This window comes from Anolis sagrei, chromosome 5 (genome assembly GCF_037176765.1).
Source record: "Anolis sagrei isolate rAnoSag1 chromosome 5, rAnoSag1.mat, whole genome shotgun sequence".
In the NCBI taxonomy this organism is placed as follows: Eukaryota; Metazoa; Chordata; class Lepidosauria; order Squamata; family Dactyloidae; genus Anolis; species Anolis sagrei.
The window spans coordinates 76209727-76236388 of NC_090025.1; the positions used below are offsets into that span (position 1 = coordinate 76209727).

Genomic DNA, 26662 nt, shown 5'->3' on the forward strand with positions numbered 1-26662 from the left:
GAATTCCACAGAGAACCCCCCTGACGGACAGAAAATCTCAAAGAGGGATAGATGCCTTTGCTTTGCTGGATCTCTATCCCGCATCCTCGGGAGCTTTTGGCTCTTTCCACCCGTGTTGGTGAAGGAGGGGTGGGTGGGCGAAGGCACGGGGCGAAGCGTGGCTCTCTCATTGGGTTCGTGATGGTGCTGGGGGCGGCGGGGAGGGGATGGGGTGTGGATTGCCGGCGCGGACAAAATGCCGAGCCGCCCCCGCTCGGAAGGAGCCTGCTCGACGTGGGGCCACTCCAGCTCGCTCTCGCGCGTGACGGGGCGGAGAAGGAGCCTCGCCGGCCGGGGAAGAGCAGCGCCGGAGGAGCATGTTGGCCCTGCACCCGCTCCCTCCGGAGGAAGAGCGCTACCGGCAAGTCCACGCCAAGCAGCCGGTAAGGAGAGCGGGGCGGGCGGCCCTTTTCCCTCCCCCGTGTCCCGCGGCGCCCTTGGCAGGACTCCCCTCGGTCCCTTTCTCCCTTTCTCCCAAGCCTCTCTTTCCCTCTCCCGCCTCTAAGCCCAGCAAGAATGTTAAGTCGGGTGACATGAGTTTGGAAGGGGAAGTGGCCGCTCTTCCCCTTGGCAATCATCTTGAAGGCGACCCATCCGATGCCATTGATGGATTTCCTATCGAAAACATTGCATTCTATAAAAATAGAAGGAGCGCAGGTGGCTAAATATCTTTGGACCAAAAACGGGCAACAGCAATGGCATTGTCTGTAGTCTCCGACAATTCTTCCTCTGTGTTTGAGGCAGGTCGTAGTGGACAAGCAGACAGATGTGGGGTTGCCTGTTCTGCTCCACAGTCACACAAGGTGTGGGATTCTTTTAGGTTTTTTACTTACTTAGGCGATCCCTCGTAGTCCGAGGATGATGGTCCTCCAAGTTGGTGTCCTGGGGGTGGCTGTGGAGCCCTATTCTTGACCTGCATCTTCTCCCATAGTGAGGGCATTGGTTTCCAGGGGGAAGGCAGTCTTTGTCGGGGTTGGCTTCACGCGCACGTTTCTCTCTTTCACCCTCCATTTGTGCCTCTTGAAATTCTGCAGCACTGCTGGTCACAGCTGACCTCCAGCCAGAGCGCTCAAGGGCCAGGGCTTCCCAGTTCTCAGTTTATTTATTTATCGTGTCTGCAACCGAACAGTTGTATTACATTTTTGACAGAACAAACAAACATACAAAACACAAAGTTTGCAAGCTTGGTAGTTGATTAAGTGTCCTTTGACCGGTATGTGGCCACTTGGAGTGCCTCTGGTGTTGCCGCAAGAAGGTCCTCCACTGTGCATGTGGCAGGGTTCAGGGTGCATTGCAGCAGGTGGTCTGTGGCTTGCTCTTCTCCACACTCGCATGTCGAGGATTCCACTTTGTGGCCCCATTTCTTGAGGTTGGCTCTGCATCTCGTGGTTCCAGAGCGCAGTCTGTTCAGTTTTCTGTGTGCCCGGGGGGAGTCTCTCATTTGGTATCAGCCATTGGTTGAGGTTCTGGGTTTGAGCCTGCCACTTTTGGACTCTCGCTTGCTGAGGTGTTCCAGTGAGTGTCTCTGTAGATCATAGAAAACTATTTCTTGATTTAAGTCGTTGACGTGCTGGCTGATACCCAAACAAGGGATGAGCTGGAGATGTCTCTGCCTTGGTCCTTTCACTATTGGCTGCTACTTCCTGGCGGATGTCAGGTGGTGCAATACCAGCTAAACAGTGTAATTTCTCCAGTGGTATATGGCACAGACACCCCGTGATAATGCGGCATGTCTCATTAAGAGCCACATTCACTGTTTTAGCATGGTGAGATGTGTTCCACGCTGGGCATGCATACTCAGCAGCAGAGTAGCATAGCGCAAGGGCAGATGTCTTCACTGTGTCTGATTGTGATCCCCAGGTTGTGCCAGTCAGCTTTCGTATGATATTGTTTCTAGCGCCCACTTTTTGCTTGATATTCAGGCAGTGCTTCTTGTAGGCAAGAGCACGGTCCAGAGTGACTCCCAGGTATTTGGGTGTGCTGCAATGCTCCAGTGGGATTCCTTCCCAGGTAATCCTCAGAGCTCGGGATGCTTGTCTGTTCTTAAGGTGAAAGGCACATGTCTGTGTTTTAGATGTATTAGGGATCAGCTGGTTTTCCCTGTAATAGGCAGTAAGAGCACCTAGAGCTTCGGAGAGCTTCTGTTCAACCATCTCAAAGCTCCCTGCTTGAACAGTAATGGCGTGATCATCAGCATAGATGAAGCTCTCTGTCCCTTCTGGCAGTGGCTGGTCATTTGTTCTCAGTGTCTATGCCAGAGTTTTTAAGGTTGGCTTTGAGGCCATCTTTAAATCTCTTTTCCTGCCCTCCAACATTCCGTTTTCCATTCTTGAGTTCGGAGTAGAGCAACTGCTTTGGGAGACGGTGGTTGGGCATCCAGACAACGTGGCCGGTCCAGCGGAGTTGATGGCGGAGGACCATCGCTTCAATGCTGGTGGTCTTTGCTTCTTCCAGTATGCTGATGTTTGTCCGCTTGTCTTCCCAAGAGATTTGCAGGATTTTCTGTAGGCAGCGCTGATGGAATCGTTCCAGGAGTTGCATGTGACGTCTGTAGACTGTTCACGTCTCACAGGCATATAGCAGGGTTGGGAGGACAATAGCTTTAAAAACAAGCACCTTGGTATCCCTACGGATGTCCTGGTCCTCAAACACTCTCTGCTTCATTCGGAAAAATGCTGCACTCGCAGAGCTCAGGCGGTGTTGTATTTCGGTGTTGATGTTGACTTTGGTGGAGAGATGGCTGCCAAGGTAGTGGAAATAATCAACATTTTCTAATGTTACACCATTAAGCTGTATCGCTGGCATTGGAGAGGGATTGGGTGGTGTTTGTTGGAACAGCACTTTGGTTTTCTCGATGTTCAATGACAGGCCGAGTTTCTCGTATGCTTCTGCAAAGGTGTTTAGAGTGGCTTGTAGATATTCTTCTGAATGTGCACAGACGACATTGTCATCAGCATACTGGAGTTCTATAACAGATGTTGTTGTAACCTTGGTTTTGGCTTTCGGTCTTGCTTGCCATCTGTCCGATAGATGATTTCCACTCCGGTGGGAAGCTTCCCATCAACAAGGTGAAGTATCATAGCGATGAAGATGGAGAATAAAGTTGGGGCAATAACACATCCCTGTTTGACACCTGATTCCACCTTAAATGGGTCACTTTGGGAGCCACTGCTGTCCAGGACTGTTGCCATCATGTCATCATGGAGGAGCTGCAGGATGTTCACGAATTTGTTAGGGCACCCAATGTTTTGGAGGATGGTCCAGAGAACGCTGCGATTCACTGTGTCGAATGCCTTTGCAAGGTCGATGAATGCCATGTACAGAGGTTGGTTTTGTTCCCTGCATTTTTCTTGGAGCTGTCGTACAGTGAAGATCATGTCCACGGTTCCTCTGGAGGGGCGGAAGCCGTTCTGGGATTCTGGGAGGGTGTATTCTGAGAGGGGTAGAAGGCGGTTTGCAAGGATTCTTGCAAGGATTTTCCCACCTGATATTAGGAGATACCTCGATAGTTTCCGCAGTCTGTTCTTTCCCCCTTTTTGAAGGGGGTGATGATGATGGCATCCTTGAAATCTGCTGGGATTTTCTCAGTCACCCACACTTTTTCTATGAGCTGGTGGAGTTGTGCCATTTTAATAATAAATAATAAACTTTATTTATACCCTGCCATAGGGATATAGCTGGGGGGGGGGGGGGGGTTGAGGGGCTTCAGCCCCCCCCCCGAAATTCCCATAGTGGTCCATGTGAAGCCCTTACTGGTACATTATTTACCCAAATATGCCCAAATATGAACACAGATGGAGTTTGGGGAAATAGACCTTGACACAGAGGCGGCCCTAGGTAATTTTCAATGGTAAGCAAACAGTATTTTGCCCCCCCCCCCCCCAACCAATCATTGATATATATTTTCTATTTGTCGTGGGAGTTCTGTGTGCCATATTTGGTTCAATTCTATCATTGGTGGAGTTCAGAATGCTCTTTGATTGTAGGTGAACTATACATCCCAGTAACTACAACTCACTTATGTCAAGGTCTATTTTCCCCCAAGAGTGCCTCAAGAGCGCCCCTGGGCAAAATCAACTATACTGCAAATCCTTACTTTGTGTAATGGGTTGAGCCACCCCTGCCTTGACATTTGGGACTTGCAGTTACTGGGATTTATAGTTCACCTACAATCAAAGATCATACTGAACCCCACCAATGACACAACTGGAACAAACTTCTCACACAGAACCCCCCACACTTAAGGCCATCCAGTCCAACTGCCTTCACCAGGGCAAGAAAACGTAATCAAAGCCCTCCTGACAAAGAGCCATCCAGCCATGGATATAGATAGATATATATGATTCACACACACAGAGATATAGTATCCTAGATTTGAAAGGGACCCCCAAAGAAGGACAATTATATGTTGCATATTCCATAATAGGCAAACCAGACAATCTCCACATCAACACTGACAAAGAAACAACAAGAAATACTGTATTGTCGAAGGCTTTCATGGCTGGAATCACTGGGTTGTTGTAGGTCTTTCCGGGCTATATGGCCATGTTCTAGAGGCATTTTTTTCCTGACGTTTCGCATGCATCTATGGCAAGCATCCTCAGAGGTAGTGAGGTCTGTTGGAAGTAGGAAAATGGGTTTATATATCTGTGGAATGACCAGGGTGGGACAAAGGACTTTTGTCTGCTGGAGCTAGGTGTGAATGTTTCAACTGACCACCTTGATTAGCATTTAATGGCTTGGAAGTGCCTGGGGGGAATCTTTTGTTGAGAGTGATTTGATGTGCCTGATTGTTTACTCTCTGTTTTTTTTTTGCTGTTGTAATTTTTGAGTTTTTTAATACTGGTAGCCAGATTTTGTTCATTTTCATGGTTTCTTCCTTTCTGTTGAAATTGTCCACAAGAAATACTGTTTACCCACAAGCATAAAGAAATTAGATATATTAGAAACCCACACTTTCACATTACTTTATATTCCAGATCATATACCATTCATTTTCCGGTCCCAATTCAAGGTGCAGGTGCTTACCTACAAAGCCCTAAACGGTTTGGGATCCACCTACCTGCGTGACCGCATCTCAGTGTACGAACCCACACGATCTCTTCGTTCATCTGGAGAGGCCCTGCTTACGATCCCACCGGCATCGCAAGCGCGATTGGTGGGGACAAGGGATAGCGCTTTCTCGGTGGTTGCCCCTCGACTCTGGAACTCTCTCCCTAAGGACATCAGGCAGGCCCCGTCGCTAGCAATCTTTAGGAGGAGCTTAAAAACGTGGTTGTACCAGTGTGCCTTTCCAGAATAAGGAAACTCCTAGCATTATGTTCCAACACACTTTATCAGAGATCCAGGATATCTGCATGCCCATCCCCCTCCAAACACCCCACCTTGTCATGTCCAGTATTTTTAATTTTAATTTTAATTATTACACTTGGTGCGGCCATTGTTTTTAATTGCCTCATTGGGTGTTGTTTAATGTTATTGCTTTGTTTTTTGAGTTATTGTGTTGTTGTTGCTGCTGTTTTAACTGTTGTATTTGGGCTCGGCTTCTTGTAAGCCGCACCGAGTCCTTCGGGAGGTGGTAGCGGGGTACAAATAAAGGATTATTATTATTATTATTATTATTATTATTATTATTATTATTATCAAACTGGGCCACAGCAACGTGTGGCAGGGGACAGCTAGTCTATATATATAAAAATGCTCTGTGCATAATGAGTTCCTTAAAAACAAAAGAACCAATGAACGAAATCACACCAAATTTGGTAAAAAAACGTCTCACAACACAAGGAGAGACCATCACTCAAAAATTTATGATTTTGTCATTTGGGAGTTGTAGTTGCTGGGATTTATAGTTCACCTATAATCAGAGAGCATTCTGAACTCCACCAATGATGGGATTGAACCAAACATGGCATACAGGACTTCCATGACCAACAGAAAACACTAGAAGGGTTTGGTGGGCATTGACCTTGGGTTTTGAAGTTGTAGTTCACCTACATCCAGAGAGCACTGTGGACTCAAACAATAATGGATCTGGACCAAACGTGGCAGGAATACTCAATATGCCCAAATATAAACACGGATGGAGTTTGGGGGAAATAGGCCTTGACATTTGGGAGTTGTAGTTACTGGGATTTATAGTTCACCTACAATCAAGGAGCAGTCTGACGGCCACCGATGACAGAATTGGGGCAAACTTCCCACACAGAACCCTCATGACCAACAGAAAATACAGTGTTTTCTGGTGGTCTTTGGCAACCCTTCTGACACCTCCTCACAACCCCCCCCCCCCCGGGGTCCCAAACTCCAGATTGAGAAATACTGCCTTAAGGCCATCCAGTCCAACTCCCTTCACCAGGGCAAGAAAACATAAAGCCCTCCTGACAAAGAACCATCCAGCCATAGATATAGATATATGTATTTGATTCACACACACACACACACATATTTATGACAGATATAGTACCATAGATTAGAAAGGGACCCCTAAAGAAGGACAATGATATGTTGCATGTTCCAGAGTGAGCAAACCAGACAATCTCCACATCAACACTGACAAAGAAACAGCAAGAAATACTGTTTACCCACAAGCATGAAGAAATTACATATATTACAAAGCAACACTTTCTCATTACTTTATTTTCCAGATCACCAGACTGGGCCACAGCAATGCGTGGCAGGGAACAGCTAGTAATGAATAAAAATGCAGTAGTGTCTTCTTCCATGAACTGTCCTAATAAAACCATTGGACAAAGTGAGGGAGGGAGCAGCACCTGCAAGAGGGCTTCCTCCCTCCCTCGGCCCCCAATAAATGAGCAGAGAAGAGTATCCCAAAGGGCCACAGGGATTTTGTTTAAACTTGCTCGTTTTAGGGTTTAGGATTCTTTTTTCTTCCTTTGGAGGGGAAAGGTTAAAATTCTCTCACACGAGTAAGAGTTTTAGTTCTAATCCTTTCACTGAAAGCCTAGGGCTCGTAACCTAGGAAGAGAAACTTAACAGGACATACTGCTTTGCTGTAGTGCCTTTTAACATTCATCACATCTTAAAATTCTCATCTGTTTCTCAATTTGTTTGCCCAGCCCGCTCCCATTTTCGCCAACAACAAATCCTAATTTCACTTGGTCTGCTCCTAGTATAGTGCAGAACAAGTGAAACATTGAAAAATACAGTGAAGTTTGCATTGCTGTGATGTGATTTTGTGCACACCGGCTTTATCCAATTATCTATTGCCAGTTAGCTCCCTACAAGTAAAGCCCCTTCTACGCTGCCATATAATCCAGATGATCAAATCAAATAATCCACATTAACTGCTTTGAACTGCACTGACAGATAATAGTAATAATAATAATAATAATAATAATAATAATAATAATAATAAAGACTCTGGCATAAGCCAGTCAAGGTGGTCCCAGTGGTGATCGGCACACTGGGTGCAGTGCCTAAAGACCTTGGCCTGCACTTAAACACAATCGGCGCTGACAAAATTACCATCTGCCAGCTGCAGAAGGCCACCTTACTAGGATCTGCATGCATTATTTGCCAATACATCACACAGTCCTAGACACTTGGGAAGTGTCCGACATGTGATCTAATACAACAGCCAGTAGAGTATTGTCGAAGGCTTTCATGGCTGGAATCCCTTGGTTGTTGTAGGTTTTTTCGGGCTATATGGCCATGGTCTAGAGGCATTCTTTCCTGATGTTTCGCCTGCATCTATGGCAAGCATCCTCAGTGGTAGTGAGGATGCTTGCCATAGATGCAGGCGAAACGTCAGGAAAGAATGCCTCTAGAGACCATGACCATATAGCCCGAAAAAACCTACAACCACTCAGCCAGTAGAGTGTCTGCTGTGGACTCTTCTTGTTGTGTTTCAAATAATAATAATAATAATAATAATAATAATAATAATAATAATTTTATCTGCTTTGATCTGGATTATGTGAGTCTACACTGCCAGACTATGATGATGATGATGATAATAATAATTTTATTTCTTACTTGCATTATTTGCTTTGATCTGGATTATATGAGTCTACACTGCCATATAATAATAATAATAATAATAATAATAATAATAATTATTATTATTATTATTTCTTACCCGAATTATCTGCTTTGTTCTGGATTATATGAGTCTACACTGCCAGATAGTAATAATCTATATAAATAAAAATGTAATGTTAGTTTGTGGGATTAACATAACTCAAAAACCACTGGATGAATTGACACCAAATTTGCCACTTCAGTTGCACTTCAGGAAGAGCTTAGAAGCCAGCTCTTCCTCTTTTCTTTCTTTCTTTCCCATTTCTCCACAATGGGCCACAACAACATGTGGCTGGGTACAGCTAGTAGTAGTAGTAGTAGTAGTAATAATAATAATAATAAATTTTATTTGTTGCCCGCATTACCATCTTTTATCTGGATTATACGAGTCTACACTGTCAGATAGTAATAGTAGTAGTAGTAGTAGTAGTAGTAATAATAATAATAATAATAATTTTATTTCTTACCCACATTATCTGCTTTGATCTGGATTATATAAGTCTACACTGCCAGATAATAATAATAATAATAATAATAATAATAATTTATTTCTTACATGCATTATCTGTTTTGATCTGGATTATATGAGTCTACACTGCCAGATAATAATAATAATAATAATAATAATAATAATAATAATATATTTCTTACCCATCTCTTTTCATGGCTCAAGGTGGGTTACAACGTTGTTTAAACACATAATCATTTAAAAAACATTCCATAGAATACACATATCAAAACATATTTCTAGAAAATACATATTAAAACACACAAAACAAAAGTTAGACATAGATAACATTCATCATTAAAAATGCCTGGGTAGTAATCCAGTTCAAAGCAGATAATCTGGATTTTATATGGCAGTGTGGAAGGGGCCGTAGTCAACATGATATTCCGGATCAATAGCTCAAAACTCTTTAAATTGGAAAGAACTTCCTAGTTTTACATCCAGCGTCTTCTAATCATAGTACTCCAGCCAGGACTATGATTAGAAGATGCTGTTCCAATGACTACAGCTCCTTGGAAACACTCAAGAAATGGTATCCTATCCTGTGCAATTCTATACATACAGATTTGTTCAGAGTTACATTCCACAGAGTTCACTGATAAGAATAGTCTGCAAACTTAGTAAGGGATAACTCCTCATGCTAGTAATTAGAATATTTCATCTTTTAGGGGTTTGCACAGCAAGAAGAAAGATGGGGAAAGAGATGAAATATCAGGAGAATATTACAGAGGATAACTACGTTGCCTGAAGCTTCCATAAAATTCAGGGAATGAGGCAGGGCCGAATGCAATCAAAACCTTGTCTGGAATCCAGTGGAATTTATTTCTGAGTAGACATTGGATTGCAGCTTTATTGTGAGATTGATTCAAATTTTAAGTTCTTTTGTGAAAACATTGTTCCTTCAAATGTTGAACACTGTTTACATCACAATGCCTAATCTAATCTGGCACTGTTTATGAGTCCAATAATTACTGAAACCTCCTCAGATCCATATGCATTCGATTTGCTGGCTTGTCTGTAGCTTGTTGTATAATGGGGACAGGAAAGAGAAAAAAGGAAGAAAGCAACCCACCTAGATGTTGTTCTGCTTATGACAGAAGCATCTCACCTCCTAATTTAGTGTTATAACTGGTTCTTACAACCTGATATTTTAATAACCTCCCAAAATGGGTAGAAGTAATATGGACCACTTCATATTTTTGCGTCTCACAATTAGAGGAAGTTCCTTTCTGTATAAGTTTCATACCACCATTATTTAAAAACAAATTAATACTGTATATACTCGAGTATAAGCCTAGTTTTTCAGCCCCTTTTTTAGGCTGAAAAATCTCCCCTCGGCTTATACTCGAGTCAATGTTATTTACTATTTTATTCTGTTATTAGTATTATTTTTATTGCATTTATTATTTTACTCTATTATTAAATTTATTATTTTACTCTTTATTGTTATTATAACATTTATTATTTTATTCTATTTATTATTGTTGTTATTACATTTGTTATTTTACTCTCTTATTACTGTTATTACATTTCCATTATTATACTCTATTATTATTTTATTACATTTATTATTTTACTCCCTTTATTATTATTGGAAGGATATGTAAGCACATTTACATTGAAGAAGTTTAGAATAATGGTTTAATCAGAGTTGGACAGCTTTATCTTAAATTACAATTTTATGTAAATATTTTTGAATATTTACTCTACTGATGCCTCAATTAATATAATTTTATTGGTATCTATTTCTATTTTGAAACTTACCAGTAGCTGCTGCATTTTTCGCCCTTGGCTTATACTCGAGTCAATACATTTTTTCCAGTTTTTTGTGGTAAAATTAGGTGCCTCGGCTTATATTCGGCTCAGCTTATACTCGACTATATATGGTAATAGGATTGCTGTGATCTTTCCAGACTGTATGACCATGTTCCCGAAGCATTCTCTCCTGATGTTTTGTCCACATCTATGGCAGGCATCCTCAGAGGTTGTGAGGTCTGTTGGAAACTAGGCAAGTGAGGTTTATATATTTACTAGCTGTCCCCTGCCACGCGTTGCTGTGGCCTGGTCTGGTGATCTGGAATTTAAAGTAATGAGAAAGTGTTGATTTCTTTCAGAAAATTTTGCTTCGAACCATTTGGGCAATAAATATTACAAATTAAAATCTTTTATTTATTTATTTATTTATTTTTTGCATTTATTGACCGCCCCTCTCAGCCCGAGGGCGACTCGGGGCGGTGAACAGCAACATAAAGGAACAGTGTACAATAAATTCCGACCATACAGACCAGACAATACAAACATAACATATACTTATACTAAAAATCCGCTTCGTCAAGTCCTGGGGTCATAGCCAAAATTCAAAGTCCTAGTTCATTCCAGAGTCGTTTCAGGATATACTAGTTGAAGGCCTGCTCGAAGAGCCATGTTTTCAGGCCCCTACGAAAGGCCATCAAGGAGGGCGCCTGTCTAACTTCAACAGGGAGGGTGTTCCACAGCCGGGGGGCCACCACCGAGAAGGCCCGCTCTCTCGTCCCCGCCAGACGTGCCTGTGAGGCAGGCGGGACCGAGAGAAGGGTCTCCCCGGATGATCTCAAGGCCCTCGTGGGCTCGTAGGCCGAGATGCGGTCTGCAAGGTATTTTGGGCCGGAACCGTTCAGGGCTTTGTAGGCTAACACCAGCACCTTAAATTGGGCCCGGTAGCGAATCGGCAGCCAGTGGAGCTGGGACAGCAGGGGCGTTGTATGCTCTCTGCGTCCTGCTCCCGTTAACAACATGGCTGCCGCGCGTTGGACTAGCTGAAGCTTCCGGGCCGTCTTCAAGGGCAGCCCCACGTAGAGAGCGTTGCAGTAGTCGAGGCGGGATGTGACCAAAGCGTGTACCACCGTGGCCAAGTCAGACTTCCCAAGATACGGGCGCAGCTGGCGCACGAGCCTAAGCTGTGCAAATGCTCCCCTGGTCACCGCTGAAACCTGAGGCTCCAGGCTCAGCGATGAGTCCAGGGTCACACCCAAGCTGCGAACCTGCGCCTTCAAGGGGAGTGCGACCCCGTCCAGCACAGGCTGTAACCCTATACCCTGTTCGGCCTTGCGACTGACCAGGAGTACCTCTGTCTTGTCTGGATTTAGTTTCAGTTTGTTCGCCCTCATCCAGACCATTACAGCGGCCAGGCACCGGTTCAGGACTTCGACGGCCTCCTTAGTAGTAGGTGGGAAGGAGTGACAGAGTTGGACATCATCTGCGTACAGGTGACACCGCACCCCGAAACTCCGGATGATCTCACCCAGCGGCTTCATGTAGATGTTAAACAGCAAGGGGGACAAGATGGAACCCTGAGGAACGCCACAGATCAACGGCTGTGGCACTGAACAGGAGTCCCCCAGCAACACCTTCTGAGTACGACCCTCCAGAAATGACCGGAGCCACTGCAAAGCAGTGCCCCCAAGACCCATCTCTGCAAGGCGCCCCAGAAGAATACCGTGGTCGACGGTATCGAAGGCCGCTGAGAGGTCCAGGAGCACCAACAGGGACACACTCCCCCTGTCTAGCTCCCGGCGCAGATCATCGACTAAGGCGACCAAGACCGTCTCGGTACCATGTCCCGGTCTGAAACCAGACTGTGCCGGATCCAGATTATCCGTGTCTCTCAAGAATACCTGGAGTTGTGAGGCCACCACGCTTTCCATGACTTTGCCCAAGAAGGGAAGATTGGAAACAGGCCGAAAGTTGTCCAATTTAGTGGGGTCGAGTGATGGTTTCTTCAACAGCGGCTTTACAACAGCCTGTTTTAGGCTCGCTGGAATCTTGCCTTCCCGAAGGGAGGCATTAACCACCACCGTTACCCACTCGGCCAATCCCCCTCTGGCCTCCTTCAGAAGCCAGGATGGGCAGGGGTCTAGGATGGACGTGGTGGGTCTCATTCCTCCAAGTATCTTGTCCACATCCTCGGGTTTCACAAACTGAAAAGAATCCAACAAAATCGGACAAGCAGGTGCTTGTGTCACATCCACAGAGACTGCATCTAATGTGGCGTCCAGCCCAGAGCGGATCAAAGCGACTTTGTCTGCAAAGAACCGAGCAAATGCTTCACAGCGCGCTGCCGAGTTGTCAGGGCTCCCACCTGAAGTAGGGGGAGTTAAAAGACCTCTGACAACCCGAAACAACTCCGCCGGACGGTTTCTTGCAGACGCAATAGTGGCCGCAAAGAAAGTTTTCTTTGCGGCTTTTATTGCCGCGGCATATGCCCTTAAAAAGGACACAAACCGTGTTCGGTTTGGCTCGCTTGGGTCTGAGCGCCACACGCTCTCTAGAACCCTCTTCTTTCGCTTCATCGCTGCCAGCTCCTCAGTAAACCAAGGGGCTGGTTTAGCTCGGTTACTCGAGAGGGGACGTTCCGGAGCGATCTTGTCAATAGCCCTGGTCATCTCCCCATTCCAGAGAGCGACCAAGGCCTCGACATGATCACCTACCGCGGCGGCGGGAAACTCCCCAAGAGCCGTCAGGAATCCACTCGGATCCATTAGCCTCCTGGGGCGGACCATCCTAATGGGTCCTCCACCCTTGCGGAGGTTAGGGGGCGCAGTGAGCCTAAATCTAATCAGGAAGTGGTCGGACCATGGCAACGGAGAGATGGACAACTCCTCCACACCGCCACTCTGCTCCCATCCCTGACAGAAAACCAAGTCCAATGTGTGTCCAGCACAGTGGGTGGGGCCAGTTATTTGTTGGGACAGCCCCATGGTTGCCATGGCGGACATGAAGTCCTGAGCCGCACCTGTGAGGGTTGCCTCGGCGTGGATGTTGAAGTCCCCCAGCACAAGAAGCCGTTGGGACTCCACCGCCAGGCTCGAGACCACCCCCGCTAGCTCAGGTAGGGAGACTGTAGTGCAGCGAGGTGGACGGTACACTAGCAGAATCCCTATTCTGTCCCGGTCACCCACCCTCAGGTGGACGCATTCAAAATTTGTGGTCTGCGGGATGGGGCTCCTGGTTAGATGGATGGAATCTCTATAGACCACTGCGACACCGCCTCCCCGTCCTCCGGCCCTTGGTTGGTGTTGCACGGAGAAACCTGGAGGACAGAGCTGGGAGAGGTTTACGCCCCCCGCTTCATCCAGCCAGGTCTCCGTGATGCACGCCAGATCTGCCCGCTCCTCCAGGATTAAATCCTGGATCCAAGATGTCTTTCCGTTGACAGACCTGGCGTTCAACAACACCACCTTCAAGCCAGAGGGCCCGCTCACCTGGTTACACCAATTTACCTTAGGAGACCGATTGGGAATAGTCAATTTAGATAAGCGGTCCGAATTGAGCCGAATTCAAGGTCTCCTTCTCCCGCATCTCCTCCTTCCCACCACGACCTCTATGGGGGCCCCTCGGCTAGTGGAACACCTCCCCCCCTCCATGCCGCAATTCCGAGCCATACGATCCCTTTCTCCTATACTTGTTGTTAGACTTATAGGTTCTTGCCAACATCCCCCCTCCCCCTCCTCCCCCCTCCCCACCACATCCTCAATCACAGGCTCCAGAACACCCCCCCTTCTGCCCCCTCCGCTACAAAAAAGCAACAGGAGCAATACACAAATGGGGGCAGGGGACCACATGGGTAGCAGCAAAACAGATGGTAATTGATGTTCCGACTACTACAATGGGACAGTTCATAAAGTGCTTAGAATTTGGAGCAATTCGTCAGTAATCGTAACGATCGTAATTAGTTAGCAGCAGCACACATACACAAAGGCACATTAATAAAGTGCAAGGTCTAAAGGCACATTAATAAGGTGCAGATCTCAATAAAGTGCTAGGTCTAAAGTGCTCTACTTAGTGATAATAAAGTGCGGCACAGAGGGACGGGGAAGGGGCGTAAGTGCTGGTGCAATCTGGCAATCGATGGCTGGCGCCTAAGTGCTCTATCCTATTACAGGTTCTTTATTTCAATTATTACAGGTTCTTTATTTGGTTCTTTATCTCAATTTTAACTCCAATAAAACGGCCTTCTTCGTCTTTAAAGCTCTGTGCTGGTTGTAGCCAAGGTTTGATATATAATACGACCCCTTTCTTCTTATTTTCTGCTGATGCGTAAAAGCATTTTCCTAATTTTTCATTTTCAAGGTGCTTTACGTGTTTGCTTTTTATATGAGTTTCTTGGATTGCCGCTATTTCGTAGTTCTTTTGCTTCAGATAGTTGAAGAGACGTCTCCTCTTATTCGGGGAATTCAATCCATTTATATTATTTGAATATATCTTTATTTCTTTATTCATTTATGTTTTCCTGCATCTCCCAATGGGTTATGTCCTGCGCCATCAGAAGTTTATAATTCTCGGGGGAGAATTCCCGTAGCCTTTTTTGCTCTCTTTCTCTTATTCCAATCTGCATGTTGTATGTGCCCTCTTCATCTTCTGTTATGTTTGTTTCTTCCGGAATTCTTTTTTGCGTTTTTTCCTGTGTGTCTTTCCTATTTTCTTGTGGTTGTTTCTGGGGGTCTTGTCTCATGGGTTTGATATGTGTTGTGAAGAAAGTTTTTGCTTTCTCTTCAGAGTTTATCCAATATTTGTTTCCGTTCCAGGTTACTGTAATCCCTTCCACCTTCTCCCATCTGAATTTTACTTTCCTCTTTTTCAGTTCCTCAGTTAGGAAGGAATATTTTCTTCGTCTTGTCAGTGTTTGTTTAGTGACTTCTTTCATAATAATCACTCTTTGCTCCTTATAATATATTGGTTTCCTGGCGCTTTCCTTTAGTATTTCATCGCGAGTACTTTTTCTACAAAAGCTTATGACCACATCTTTTGGTGTTTTATTCTTCTTTGCGTATTCTGAAGGTACCCTGTAAGCTCTATCTAGGTCTTGTCCAATAATTTCACCACTCACCTCCAATAATTCTGCCAGTAATTCTATTGATAGTTGTTTTATATTTTCCTCTTTTGACTCTTGTAAGTTTCTCAGTCTTATCTGGTACTCCAGTTCCCTGTTCTCGAGAAGTTCTACCTGCTGTTGGAGTTTTTCTAATATATGTAATGTCTTTCTGCTTGTGGGTAAACAGTATTTCTTGCTGTTTCTTTGTCAGTGTTGATGTAGAGATTGTCTGATTTGCCTACTCTGGAACATGCAATTGTACTTCTTTAGGAGTCTCTTTCAAATCTATGATACTATCTCTCTCTGTGTGTGAATCAATTTTATCTATCTATATCTATGTCTGGCTGGCTCTTTGTCAGGAGGGCTTTGATTAAGTTTTCTTGCCCTGATGAAGGGAGTTGGACTGGATGGCCTTAAGTATTTTCTGTTGGTCATGGGGGTTCTGTGTGGGAAGTTTGCCCCAATTCTGGCGTTGGTGGGGTTCAGAATCCTCATTGATTGTAGGTAAACTATAAATCCCAGTAACTACAACCCCCAAATGTCAAGGTCTATTTTCCCCCAACTCCATCTGTGTTCATATTTGGGTATATGGAATATCCGTGCCAAGTTTGGTGTAGATCCATGACTTTTTGAGTCCACAGTGCTCTCTGGGTGTAGGTGAACTACAACTCCCAAACTCAAGATCAATGCCCACCAAACCCTTCCAGTATTTTCTGTTGGTCTTGGGAGTTCTGTGTGCCATGTTTGGTTCAATTCCATCATTGGTGGAGTTTAGAATTCTCTTTGATTGTACATTAACTATAAATCCCAGCAACTACAACTCCCAAATGACAAAAGCAATTTTTGAGTGATGGTCACTCCTTGGGTTATTACTAGTGTATTGTGTCCAAATTTGGTGTCAACTTGTCCAGTCGTTTTTGAGTTATGTTAATTCCACAAACGAACATTGCATTTTTATTTATATAGATGGAATGTCCAGGGTGGGATAAAGAACTCTTGTCTGCTTGAGGCAAGTGTGAATGTTGTATAAGGACCAGGAAAGCCCATCTACTGTGCTCCCTGACTTTCCTTCTATGCTGCAGAGACACAGATACTATTCCACAATTTCTCGCAGCCAAAAGGACTTTCAAAACACCACAGGCTCACCAGAGAATTCATATCATCTGCAAAGAACTTGCAAACACAGAAAAAGATGAATACCAAGGACTCGGATAAATAGACAAACTCACCTACAGAAAAATGGAGAAAGACATGACTCTCCACACCAAAAGACAAAAACAACATTTCTACAAATGTCAAAAGCAAAAGCTGAAACCAAAACTGGATATATTGTGAGCCATCATCAACCCGAAAGACAAACTCTCTGCAGAACAAGTATCCATATTATTTATTTCAAGCATTTATACCCCATCATTCTCACCCCCGAGGGGGGGGGGGGACTCAGGCCGGGTTACAATAGGCAACCATAAGATGCCGAACATCAAATTAACAATCATAATTAAACAACAGTTAAACAATTATAAACATTCAAAGATTTTTAAAATACTGCCAGTTTAAAATCATGATCCAAGAATAGATTGCCGGTCGCATAGGTCATTCTCCTTCAAATAGCTGTATCTATTGCTCAAAGGCTTGACCCCAAAGTTTTTTTCAGAATACCAGAAGGCAGGGGGCAGATCTGATATCATTTGGGAGGGAGTTCCACAGCCGTGGAGCCACCACTGAGAAGGCCCTGTCTCTTGTCCCCACCAGTCACACTTGCAAGGGTGGTGGGACCAAGAGCAGGGCCTCCCCTGATGATTTTAGCGTCTTTGATGGTTCATAGAGGGTGATGGTTCGTAGAGGTGGCAATTTTGCTGTCACCACAACCAGGATCCCAGTAGAAAACATAATTGCCAATGTCAAATCCCTGAAGAAGAAGTGGAGGAAGTAAAAGGGGAAATGACGAGGATCCTGAGAAAGGCCAAACTCTCCCTCCCTGCCCCACCCCCTGCTGTAACATAACAAGGAAGGAGAGATAAGCCATCAAAGACCTCAACTCAGATCCAGAAATCATCATTCTCCAGCAGACAAGGGGAATGCCACAGTAACCATGAAAACAGAACAATACAAAGAAAATATCAGACAATTCCTGGATCCCATAATATAAAAGAAACTAAAACAAGACCCAACAAACAAACAATTGCAACATTTGCACTTTCCTCAAGCAGACAAGGGTTCTTTCTTCTACCCTGGACATTTAACAGAGATATAAACCTCACTTGCTTAATTTCCAAAAGACCTCACAACCTCTGAGGATGCCTACCATTGGTGGGGCGAAACGTCAGGAGAGAATGCTTCTGGAACATGGCCATACGGCCTGGAAAACTCACAGCAACCTAGTGATTCCACCATGAAAGCCCTTGACAACACAAAGTAATAATTCAGGATAAGAATGTTTGAGTAATTCTTTTCTTATGGCTCTAACTTACAAATAACCAAACCAAATTAGAGTTCCCAGAAGCGAAACATGTCGTTATTTCAATTTGATACACCCATGTTTTAGGATTCTATGAGGGTCCAGTATATTTCTCAGTTTATCTGCTGAGAGAAGTCTAAGCTGTATTTGTTTGGTAAACGAAGGAAAGAATTTAAGGTTGTTTTCTGCCACAATCTGATGGTTTCCGAAATCTATTTCAGCCTTTTCTATTAAGCAGTTACAAATCAATAACCAATTGGTTATCTTAACATAAATAGCTTCTGCAACCTACCGCTGGAGCATTATTGTTTGCAGGGAAGCAGTCACCCTTTAACTGAGATGTAATTTCAAAGGGTGAAATTCCCATCACTTCCATCACTCCCACCATTTACTATGATAATTAACCAATGCTTCAGATTTGAAACTGATCACTGGGAAAATTGAGTAGTTTTTCTTAGAATGTCATAACTGTGCTATTAGAACATTTACTTAATAATCTGGTGCACAGAGATTTGACTTCACCTACAGTGCATTTCAAAACATTATGCAAATTCCTTAATCTGAAGTAGTTTAAATGTTGTGAAATTGTTTTGGAGTCAGCAATTTATCAAAGCTGGTAGGGTCATAATCAGGAATGTGTCTTTTGGGATGAAACTAAAACGTCATCCCTAGTGCCAAAATAGCTATAATTACACTAATGCAAAAAAACAAAACCAGACTGAATTTGTTCCTTTATTCACCTAATCTGTAGTTCACTTTTCCCCATACTGTGGACATAAAACAGGTCACAAGCTCATTTAGTTAATTAATTATTGAAAGCATGCAAGCAGACTTTGTAGCATGCTGCATTTAATTACCAGCTATTTCAATCCACTAACTCTTATTTTTTGGGCCCGGCTGAAATCTTCAGCTAGGAAAAGCAATTGATGAATACCTCCCTCGTCTTCACTTATAAACATTAGGAACTGGGGATGATGCTGTTCTAGCAACCTTTACTAGCCTTATTTGAAGGGATTCCCAATCTCCTTGTTAGGTCAGAGAAAACCTTTTCCTGTATTCTGTTAAATGAAGAAGAATTTCAGATTTGCATTTATTATTCATACAGATCTGCCAATATTGTTAAACAGAAATAACTTGTATTGATAAGTAAAATGAATGATGCTTTATATACAGTTCCAGTGATAGTGTATATTGTCTTTACTGACAGGTATATTTACCTTCTTAAAGAAAATTTGCTACTGTGTTTTCTTCTTTAGAAATAAAGGATGACATATATAGAGAATCTTTCTCTTTGTTTACTTGCTGTAAACACTACTGTGAACCATTCAAGTATTGTCATGAATCTCACTCTAGTTCTTACATGCTTCTTAGTTTTATTTCTATACTAGCCGTCCCCCGGCAGACATTGCTGTGGCCCAGTCTGTGTATGTTTTTTGTGTGTATATATATTTGTGTATATGTGTGTGTTTGTGTATATACTGTCCCCCATACAGAATGGGGGACAATGCCTGGCTCGAGAGCAGTACGTGTGAAAAAGATCTTGGAGTCCTCGTGGACAACAAGTTAAACATGAGCCAACAATGTGATGTGGCGGCAAAAAAAACCCAATGGGATTTTGACCTGCATCAATAGGAGCATAGTGTCTAGATCTAGGGAAGTCATGCTACCCCTCTATTCCACTTTGGTTAGACCACACCTGGAATATTGTGTCCAATTCTGGACACCACAATTGAAGAGAGATATTGACAAGCTGGAATGTATCCAGAGGAGGGAGACTAAAATGGTCAATGATCTGGAGAACAAGCCCTATGAGGAGTGGCTTAAGGAGCTGGACATGTTTAGCCTGAAGAAGAGAAGGCTGAGAGGAGATATGATAGCCATGTATAAATATGTGAGAGGAAGCCACAGGGAGGAGGGAGCAAGCTTGTTTTCTGCTTCCCTGGAGACTAGGACACGGAACAATGGCTTCAAACTACAAGAGAGGAGATTCCATCTGAACACGAGGAAGAACTTCTTGACTGTGAGAGCCGTTCAGCAGTGGAACTCTCTGCCCCAGAGTGTGGTGGAGGCTCCTTCTTTGGAAGCTTTTAAACAGAGGCTGGATGGCCATCTGTCAGGGGTGATTTGAATGCAATATTCCTGCTTCTTAGCAGGGGGTTGGACTGGATGGCCCATTAGGTCTCTTCCAACTCTTTGATTCTTTGATTCTATGATTCTTATATGCTTCTTAGTTTTAATTCTATACTAGCCGTCCCCTGCCACACATTGCTGTGGCCCAGTCTGTGTATGTGTTTTGTGTGTGTCAATATGTGTATATGTGTGTGTATATATTTATGTATATGTGTATATGTGTGTGTTGGTGTATGCATGTGGTGTTACGCTTGCGTTGTAATGTATTTTTTGGTTTTTTTGGCTTTTAAAGTCTCTTCTGCTGTATTTTTCCATTTTTTTATGAATGATGGTCACTCGTTGGCCTGATAGGTGTGTTGTGTCCAAATTTGGTGTCAAATTAATCCAATGGTTTTTGAGTTATGTTAATCCCACAAACTGACATTACATTTTTATTTATATAGACTAGCCGTCCCCTGCCACGCATTGCTGTAGCCCAGTCTGCTGATCTAGAAAATAAAGTAATTAGAAAGTCTTGGTTTCTAATATATGTAATTTTTTTCTGCTTGTGGGTAAGCAGTATTTCTTGCTGTTTCTTTGTCGGTGTTGATGTAGAGATTGTCTGGTTTGCCTATTCTGGAACAGGCAACATATAATTGTCCTTCTTTAGGGGTCCCTTTCAAATCTATGAGACTGTATCTGTAGGTTTGTGAATTATATATATCGATCTGTATCTATGGCTTTTTGGAGTTTTTGGAGTTTTGGAGTTGTAGTTCACCTACATCCAGAGAGCACTGTGGACTCAAACAATGATGGATCTGGACCAAACTTGGAATAGATACTCAATATGCCCAAATGGGTACACTGGAGGAGTTAGAGGAAGATGGACCCTGACATTTGGGAGTTGTAGTTGCTGGGATTTATAGTCCACCTACAATCAAAGAGCATTCTGAACTCCACTAATTATAGAACTGAACCAAACTTGGCACACAGAACTCCCATAAGCAAGAGAAAATACTGAAAGGATTTGGTGGGCATGATGGATCTGGACCAAACTTGGCACATATATTCCATATGCCCAAATATGAAGAAAAATTGAATTTGGGGGAAATAGACCTTGACATTTGGGAGTTATAGTTACTGGGATTTATAATTCTCCTACAATCAAAGAGCATTCTGAACCCCACCAACGACAGAATTGGGGCAAACTTCCCACACAGAACCCCCATGACCAACAGAAAATACTTAAGGCCATAATCAAAGCCGTCCTGACAAAGAGCCATCCAGCCATAGATATAGATAGATATATATGATTCACACACACACAGATATAGTATCATAGATTTGAAAGGGACTCCTAAAGAAAGACAATTATATGTTGCATGTTCCAGAGAAGGCAAACCAGACAATCTCTACATTAACACTGATAAAGAAACAGCAAGAAATACTGTTTACCCACAAGCATCAAAAATTACATATTTTAGAAACCAACACTTTTTCATTACTTTTTTCCCCAGATCACAGCAACATGTGGCAGGGGAAGGCTAGTGTTCATACATATACATGCACACTCATATATACACAGCAGCTTATTGTTAAAGGGTTTGTTCATTCCTTGAAAGCTTCTGAGACTCAGAATATTTTTTGCAACAGACGCAGGCAATATTTAAGGCAGTTGAAGTCAACCAGGGAATCAACAGACTAACTTTACAATGCTGAACAGACTGTATATACGTATCTGCACATTACTACTACCATCACCACTACCATATAATGTTGCATGAACAGTTTTGTTGTTTTCTACTTTTGCAGTAGAAAATAAAAATGTAAATATGTTCCCCAGTCCCATTGTTTTAACTAATCTGCTTTTTGTTTTAATTTGTTTTGCAAATATACTCCTTTCTCATGTGCATATCATTAATAAAGCACGATTAGAGATACACATGCTGTTTCCTGATTGGAAAACGAGCCCTCTTCAAATGTAGTGTTTTCAAAACATTTCTCTTGACATAGGGAAAGTATCCTATTGAATTGGCTTGGCCACTACAAACAGATCAGATTGGAAATATGCGTATCTAATATCTCAAATGCTGGAAGATCTCTGGATATGAAAGAGTGATTCAAAACAGTGAACATGGAAGCAATCTGGAGAAATATTAAAGGAGAAAAACAAATGAAGAAATAAATAAAAACAGTGTTGTGGTAGATTGAATCGAGGAGATGATGTGACTGATGTTTTCATCCAACAAATGACAGGAAAGTCAATAATTCAGGTTGACAAGCATACACACAAAAAAGATGTCACATATGTAGTCATTGGAGCCCCCGGTGGCGCAGTGAGTTAAAGCACTGAGCTGCTGAGTCTGTTGATCGAAAGGTCGCAGGTTCGATTCCGGGGAGCGGTGTGAGCTTCCACTGTCAGCCCTAGCTTCTGCCAACCTAGCAGTTCGAAAACATGCAAATGTGAGTAGATCAATAGGTACCGCTCCGGCGGGAAGGTAACGGCGCTCCATGCAGTCATGCTGGCCACATGACCTTGGAGGTGTCTACGGACAACACTGGCTCTTCGGCTTAGAAATGGAGATGAGCACCACACCCCAGAGTTAGACATGACTGGACTTAATGTCAGGGGACTACCTTTACCTTTATGTAGTCATTGAAATATGATGTAGTTACAGCAGGTGAAAAAAAGGTTAATGTTGTTACAGTAAGTCATAACAGGATCAAGTATGTGTGTGTGTGTTAAAGAAAACCTTATGCTGTTAATTATTGTTTGCAGCTGCTAATGTAGGTCAATTAGTAAGTTTGGACCACATCTGGTGGGGTATAACTGTATGGTTTTTAGAATACAGTTCAGCTTTTGCTCTGAGGAGCCCTGTCTCAGACATTTTGCTCAACCATTACTACTGCTCTCTCATTTAGATGATGATGAAGAAGACTTATTCTGTGTTGCTTACAAAGACTATGTAAGTTTGTTGCACTGCTTGTAACGTTGCAAGTTTATGTTTTAACTCTGCTGATAAGAGTAAAGTTTTTCTGTTCTTTTTCCTCTTGCCTGGGTGCAAAGTTATTGTGTCTTCTGTACTGGACTTGACTGAAATACGCTTAGAACAACAAATTTATTATTTATTATTTACTTACAGTGTTTCTATACTGCTTTTCTCACCCCTAGGGGGACTCAAAGCAGTTTACACATAACTGGCAAAACTTCAATGCCATACCATAACAACCACAATAATAAAACCACAATTAAACATAAATCATAATTAGACAGTACATAAGCAATCATTAAAACAATAAATAATAAAAACAGTCTCGCCAGTCGTATTGTCATTCTAGTCGATGTCCTTTAAACTCTACAAACATCTACTGTCCGAAGGGCTGGTCCCAAAGCCACGATTTTAATTTCTTTCTGAAAGCCAAGAGGGAGGGAGCAGATCTTACCTCATTTGGGAGTGTGTTCCATAGGCAAGGGGCCACCGCCGAGAAGGTCCTATCTCTCATGCCCGCAGATGCATTTGCGCAATTGACAGGAGCGAGAGCAGGGCCTCCCTGTCAGGCATGTAGCCACCAAATTCTCATGGTGGTTTGTGAAAAGACCTTACTGGTGCATTATTTAAACTGTTATGTTTATTCATATCATGATCTGATCACCATACTAAATATATTCCATATGCATGGGGGTATTGGGGTAATGATACAAAAGGTTTGCTAGGCTAGACCCTCTTTCATGCAGACTCAGCCCCCCCCCCCGAAACTCAGCCCCCCCCCAAAACTCCCCCTGAAAAAAATTCAGCCCCCCCCCCCGAAACGAAATCCTGGCTACGGGCCTGCCCCGGATGATCTTAGATTACGAGATGGGACATAGGGGTGGATGCGTTCGGATAAGTAAGCTGGGCCAGAACCATATAGAGCTTTATAGGTCAAAACCAGCACTTTTAATTGGTGTATTGTCAAAGGCTTTCATGGCTGGAATCACTAGGTTCTTGTGGGGTTTTTTGGGCTACAGGGCCATGTTCTAGAGGCATTTCTCCTGACGTTTCGCCTGCATCTATGGCAAGCATCCTCAGAGGTAGTGAGGTCTGTTGGAATTAGGACAATGGGTTTATATATCTGTGGAATGGCTGGGGTGCGGCAAAGAGCTCTTCTCTGCTGAGCTAGGTGTGAATGTTTCAACTGACCACCTTCATTAGCATTTGAAGGCCTGGCTGAGCCTGGGAAAATCTTTTGTTGAGAGGTGTTAAGATGTGCCTGGTTGTTTCCTCTCTGCTGTTTTGTTGTTGTAATTTTAGAGTTTTTTTAATACTGGTAGCCAGATTTTAATTGGGCTCGGAGATGGACTGGCAGCCAGTGTAGCTGGCACAACAGGGGGAGTGGTATGCTCCCTATATGTTGCCACAGTTAGTAATCTGGCTGCCGCCCGTTGGATTAGCTGAAGTTTCCGAACCGTCTTCAAAGGCAGTCCCACATAGAGCGCATTGCAAATGTGATTCTGACCTCAAAACCTCTGAGGATGCCTGCCTTAGTTGTGGGCGAAACGTCAGGAGAGAATGCTTCTGGAACATAGCCATACAGCCTGGAAAACTCACAGCAACCCAGTGATTCTGGCCATGAAAACCTTCAACAACACGTTGTGTATACATTATTTTGGGTCACCTTGTATATGTGTGTTAAGATGCTTATAACTACTGCATTGCCTTATGGTGTCTTGACTGTAATGAAGGCACCACTGAATTGAATCCAGTGAGATGGATACTAATATAAATGTTTGATATGTCAATGTGACAGGTTCCAAGGAAGCATCCTCTTAAACTTCTTGCAACGGCCCTTATTTAATCTTTACATTTGGATGTGGTAAACAGAAGACAGATGCCGTCTGTAGCCGCTTCCTGAGGAGACGATAATATTTAGCTTTCCCTTCAGAGAAAGGGCTGAGGGAAAGGGAGGCCAAGGGTAGGAATGAAAAGGCAAGGAGGAGGAATGGGGATTCCCTCAGAAATGTCAGCTGGAGCTGAAATGCCCTGCGAGCCTCGTGTAGCTGACGCTGTATATCTCTCTTTCCTTTTCCCTTGCTCAGCTGGAGGGGAATGGGGCAACCCCTGCCACCTTGCTGAGCCCTAGGGCTATTAATAGTGTCCTGGCCGGGTCAGGTCGGATTCCCAAGGCTCAACAGTTTCCCTCTCGGTGCAATGGAAACTCTGAGGCAGGAATAACCTTTGCAAAAATAGAGCTAGCTGGGAGCCACTGGGAAGGCGAGACAGATGCCCCTTCTACACTGTCATATAATCCAGATTATTAGCTGAACATTATTTGAGTCTACACAGCCATATAATCTAGTTCAAAGCTCATCTGGATTTTATACGGCACTGTAGAAGGGGCCAGTGTCCCAAAAAAGCACACTTTTCTCCCACAGTTTAAAAGGAATGAAACAGTCAAAGGTTATCAGAGATTTTTTCCTTCACAGGAGGAAATGTCAAAGGCCAGAACAAAGGCCAGCTTCACTTTCAGAGCATGTCAAGGAAAGGGCATTTCGGTAGTCCTGTTTATTTGTTTGTCTTTTTATTCCTTTATTTTGAGGGGACTCTTCTGCCTCCAACAGCTGCAGCTCCACAGCGGAAACTTTCCACCTCGCCTCTGCTTCTTCACCTGTTGCATTTCTACACAACTGTAATAATAATAATAATAATAATAATCATCATCATCATCTTTATTTATACCCTGCCACCATCTCCCCAATGGGGACTCGGAGCGGCTTATATGGGGACAAGCCCGGACAACATATTACAGAAAAAAATAAAACCAAAACATAAACAACAAGCAACAGCATCAAAATTGCATGGAAATAATATATGAATACAATAACAAAATAACATTACAATAAACATAATCATAGTGACAATGGGCGGGCCACATGTACAGAATAAGATGTTAAAAAAAACACTAATGAGATAAGAATAGGAGCAAGTTATTTGCAGGGAGCTCATAAAGAAACAGAGTTGTGAAACTAAACTTCCCATGGGGGGGGGGGCATATACTCAGAGGCGGCCCTAGGTAATTTTCAACGGTAAGCAAACGGTATTTTGGCCCCCCCCAACCAATCACTGATATATATTTCCTGTTCGTCGTGGGAGTTCTGTGTGCCATATTTGGTTCAATTCCATCATTGGTGGAGTTCAGAATGCTCTTTGATTGTAGGTGAACTATACATCCCAGTAACTACAACTTGCATATGTCAAGGTCTTTTTTCCCCCAAGAGTGCCTCAAGAGCACCCCTGGGCAAAATCAACTATACTGCAAATGCTTACTTCGCGTAATGGGTTGAGCCCTGCGTGTACTCCAGTGACAGAAACATTGAGGGGAGCGGTAGTGTCATGTTGTGCACCTACTCACCAAAGGCGCAGAATAAGAGCCAGGTTTTAAGGTCCTTTTTAAATGTTTCTAGTGTAGGGGCTTTCCTGATCTCTGCAGGTAATGAGTTCCAGAGTCGGGGAACGACAGAGGAGAAGGCCCTCTCCCTTGTGCCCACAAGACAAGCTTGTGAGACTGGTAGGGGCAAAAGGAGGGCCTCCCCCAAAGGCCAAACAAACCCTGGCAAATGTTATTGTATTCCACTATATTTGTAAAACCACTCTCTATATTTGTAAAAACACTCCCA

The 26662-nt window shown here is 43.5% G+C and overlaps 1 protein-coding gene across 2 annotated transcripts in view; it reads left to right on the top strand.

Moving 5' to 3' along the window:
• Nucleotides 1-219: 219 nt before the first annotated feature.
• CORIN (corin, serine peptidase) overlaps nt 220-26662 on the top strand; it is a 158304-nt gene continuing 131861 nt past the window's right edge. For both annotated transcript variants that reach the window (XM_060778485.2, XM_060778486.2), the window contains exon 1: nt 220-422. In XM_060778485.2, the coding sequence (XP_060634468.2) occupies nt 357-422 (66 nt within the window). In that variant the 5' untranslated portion in view covers nt 220-356. The remainder of the gene's footprint in view (nt 423-26662) is intronic.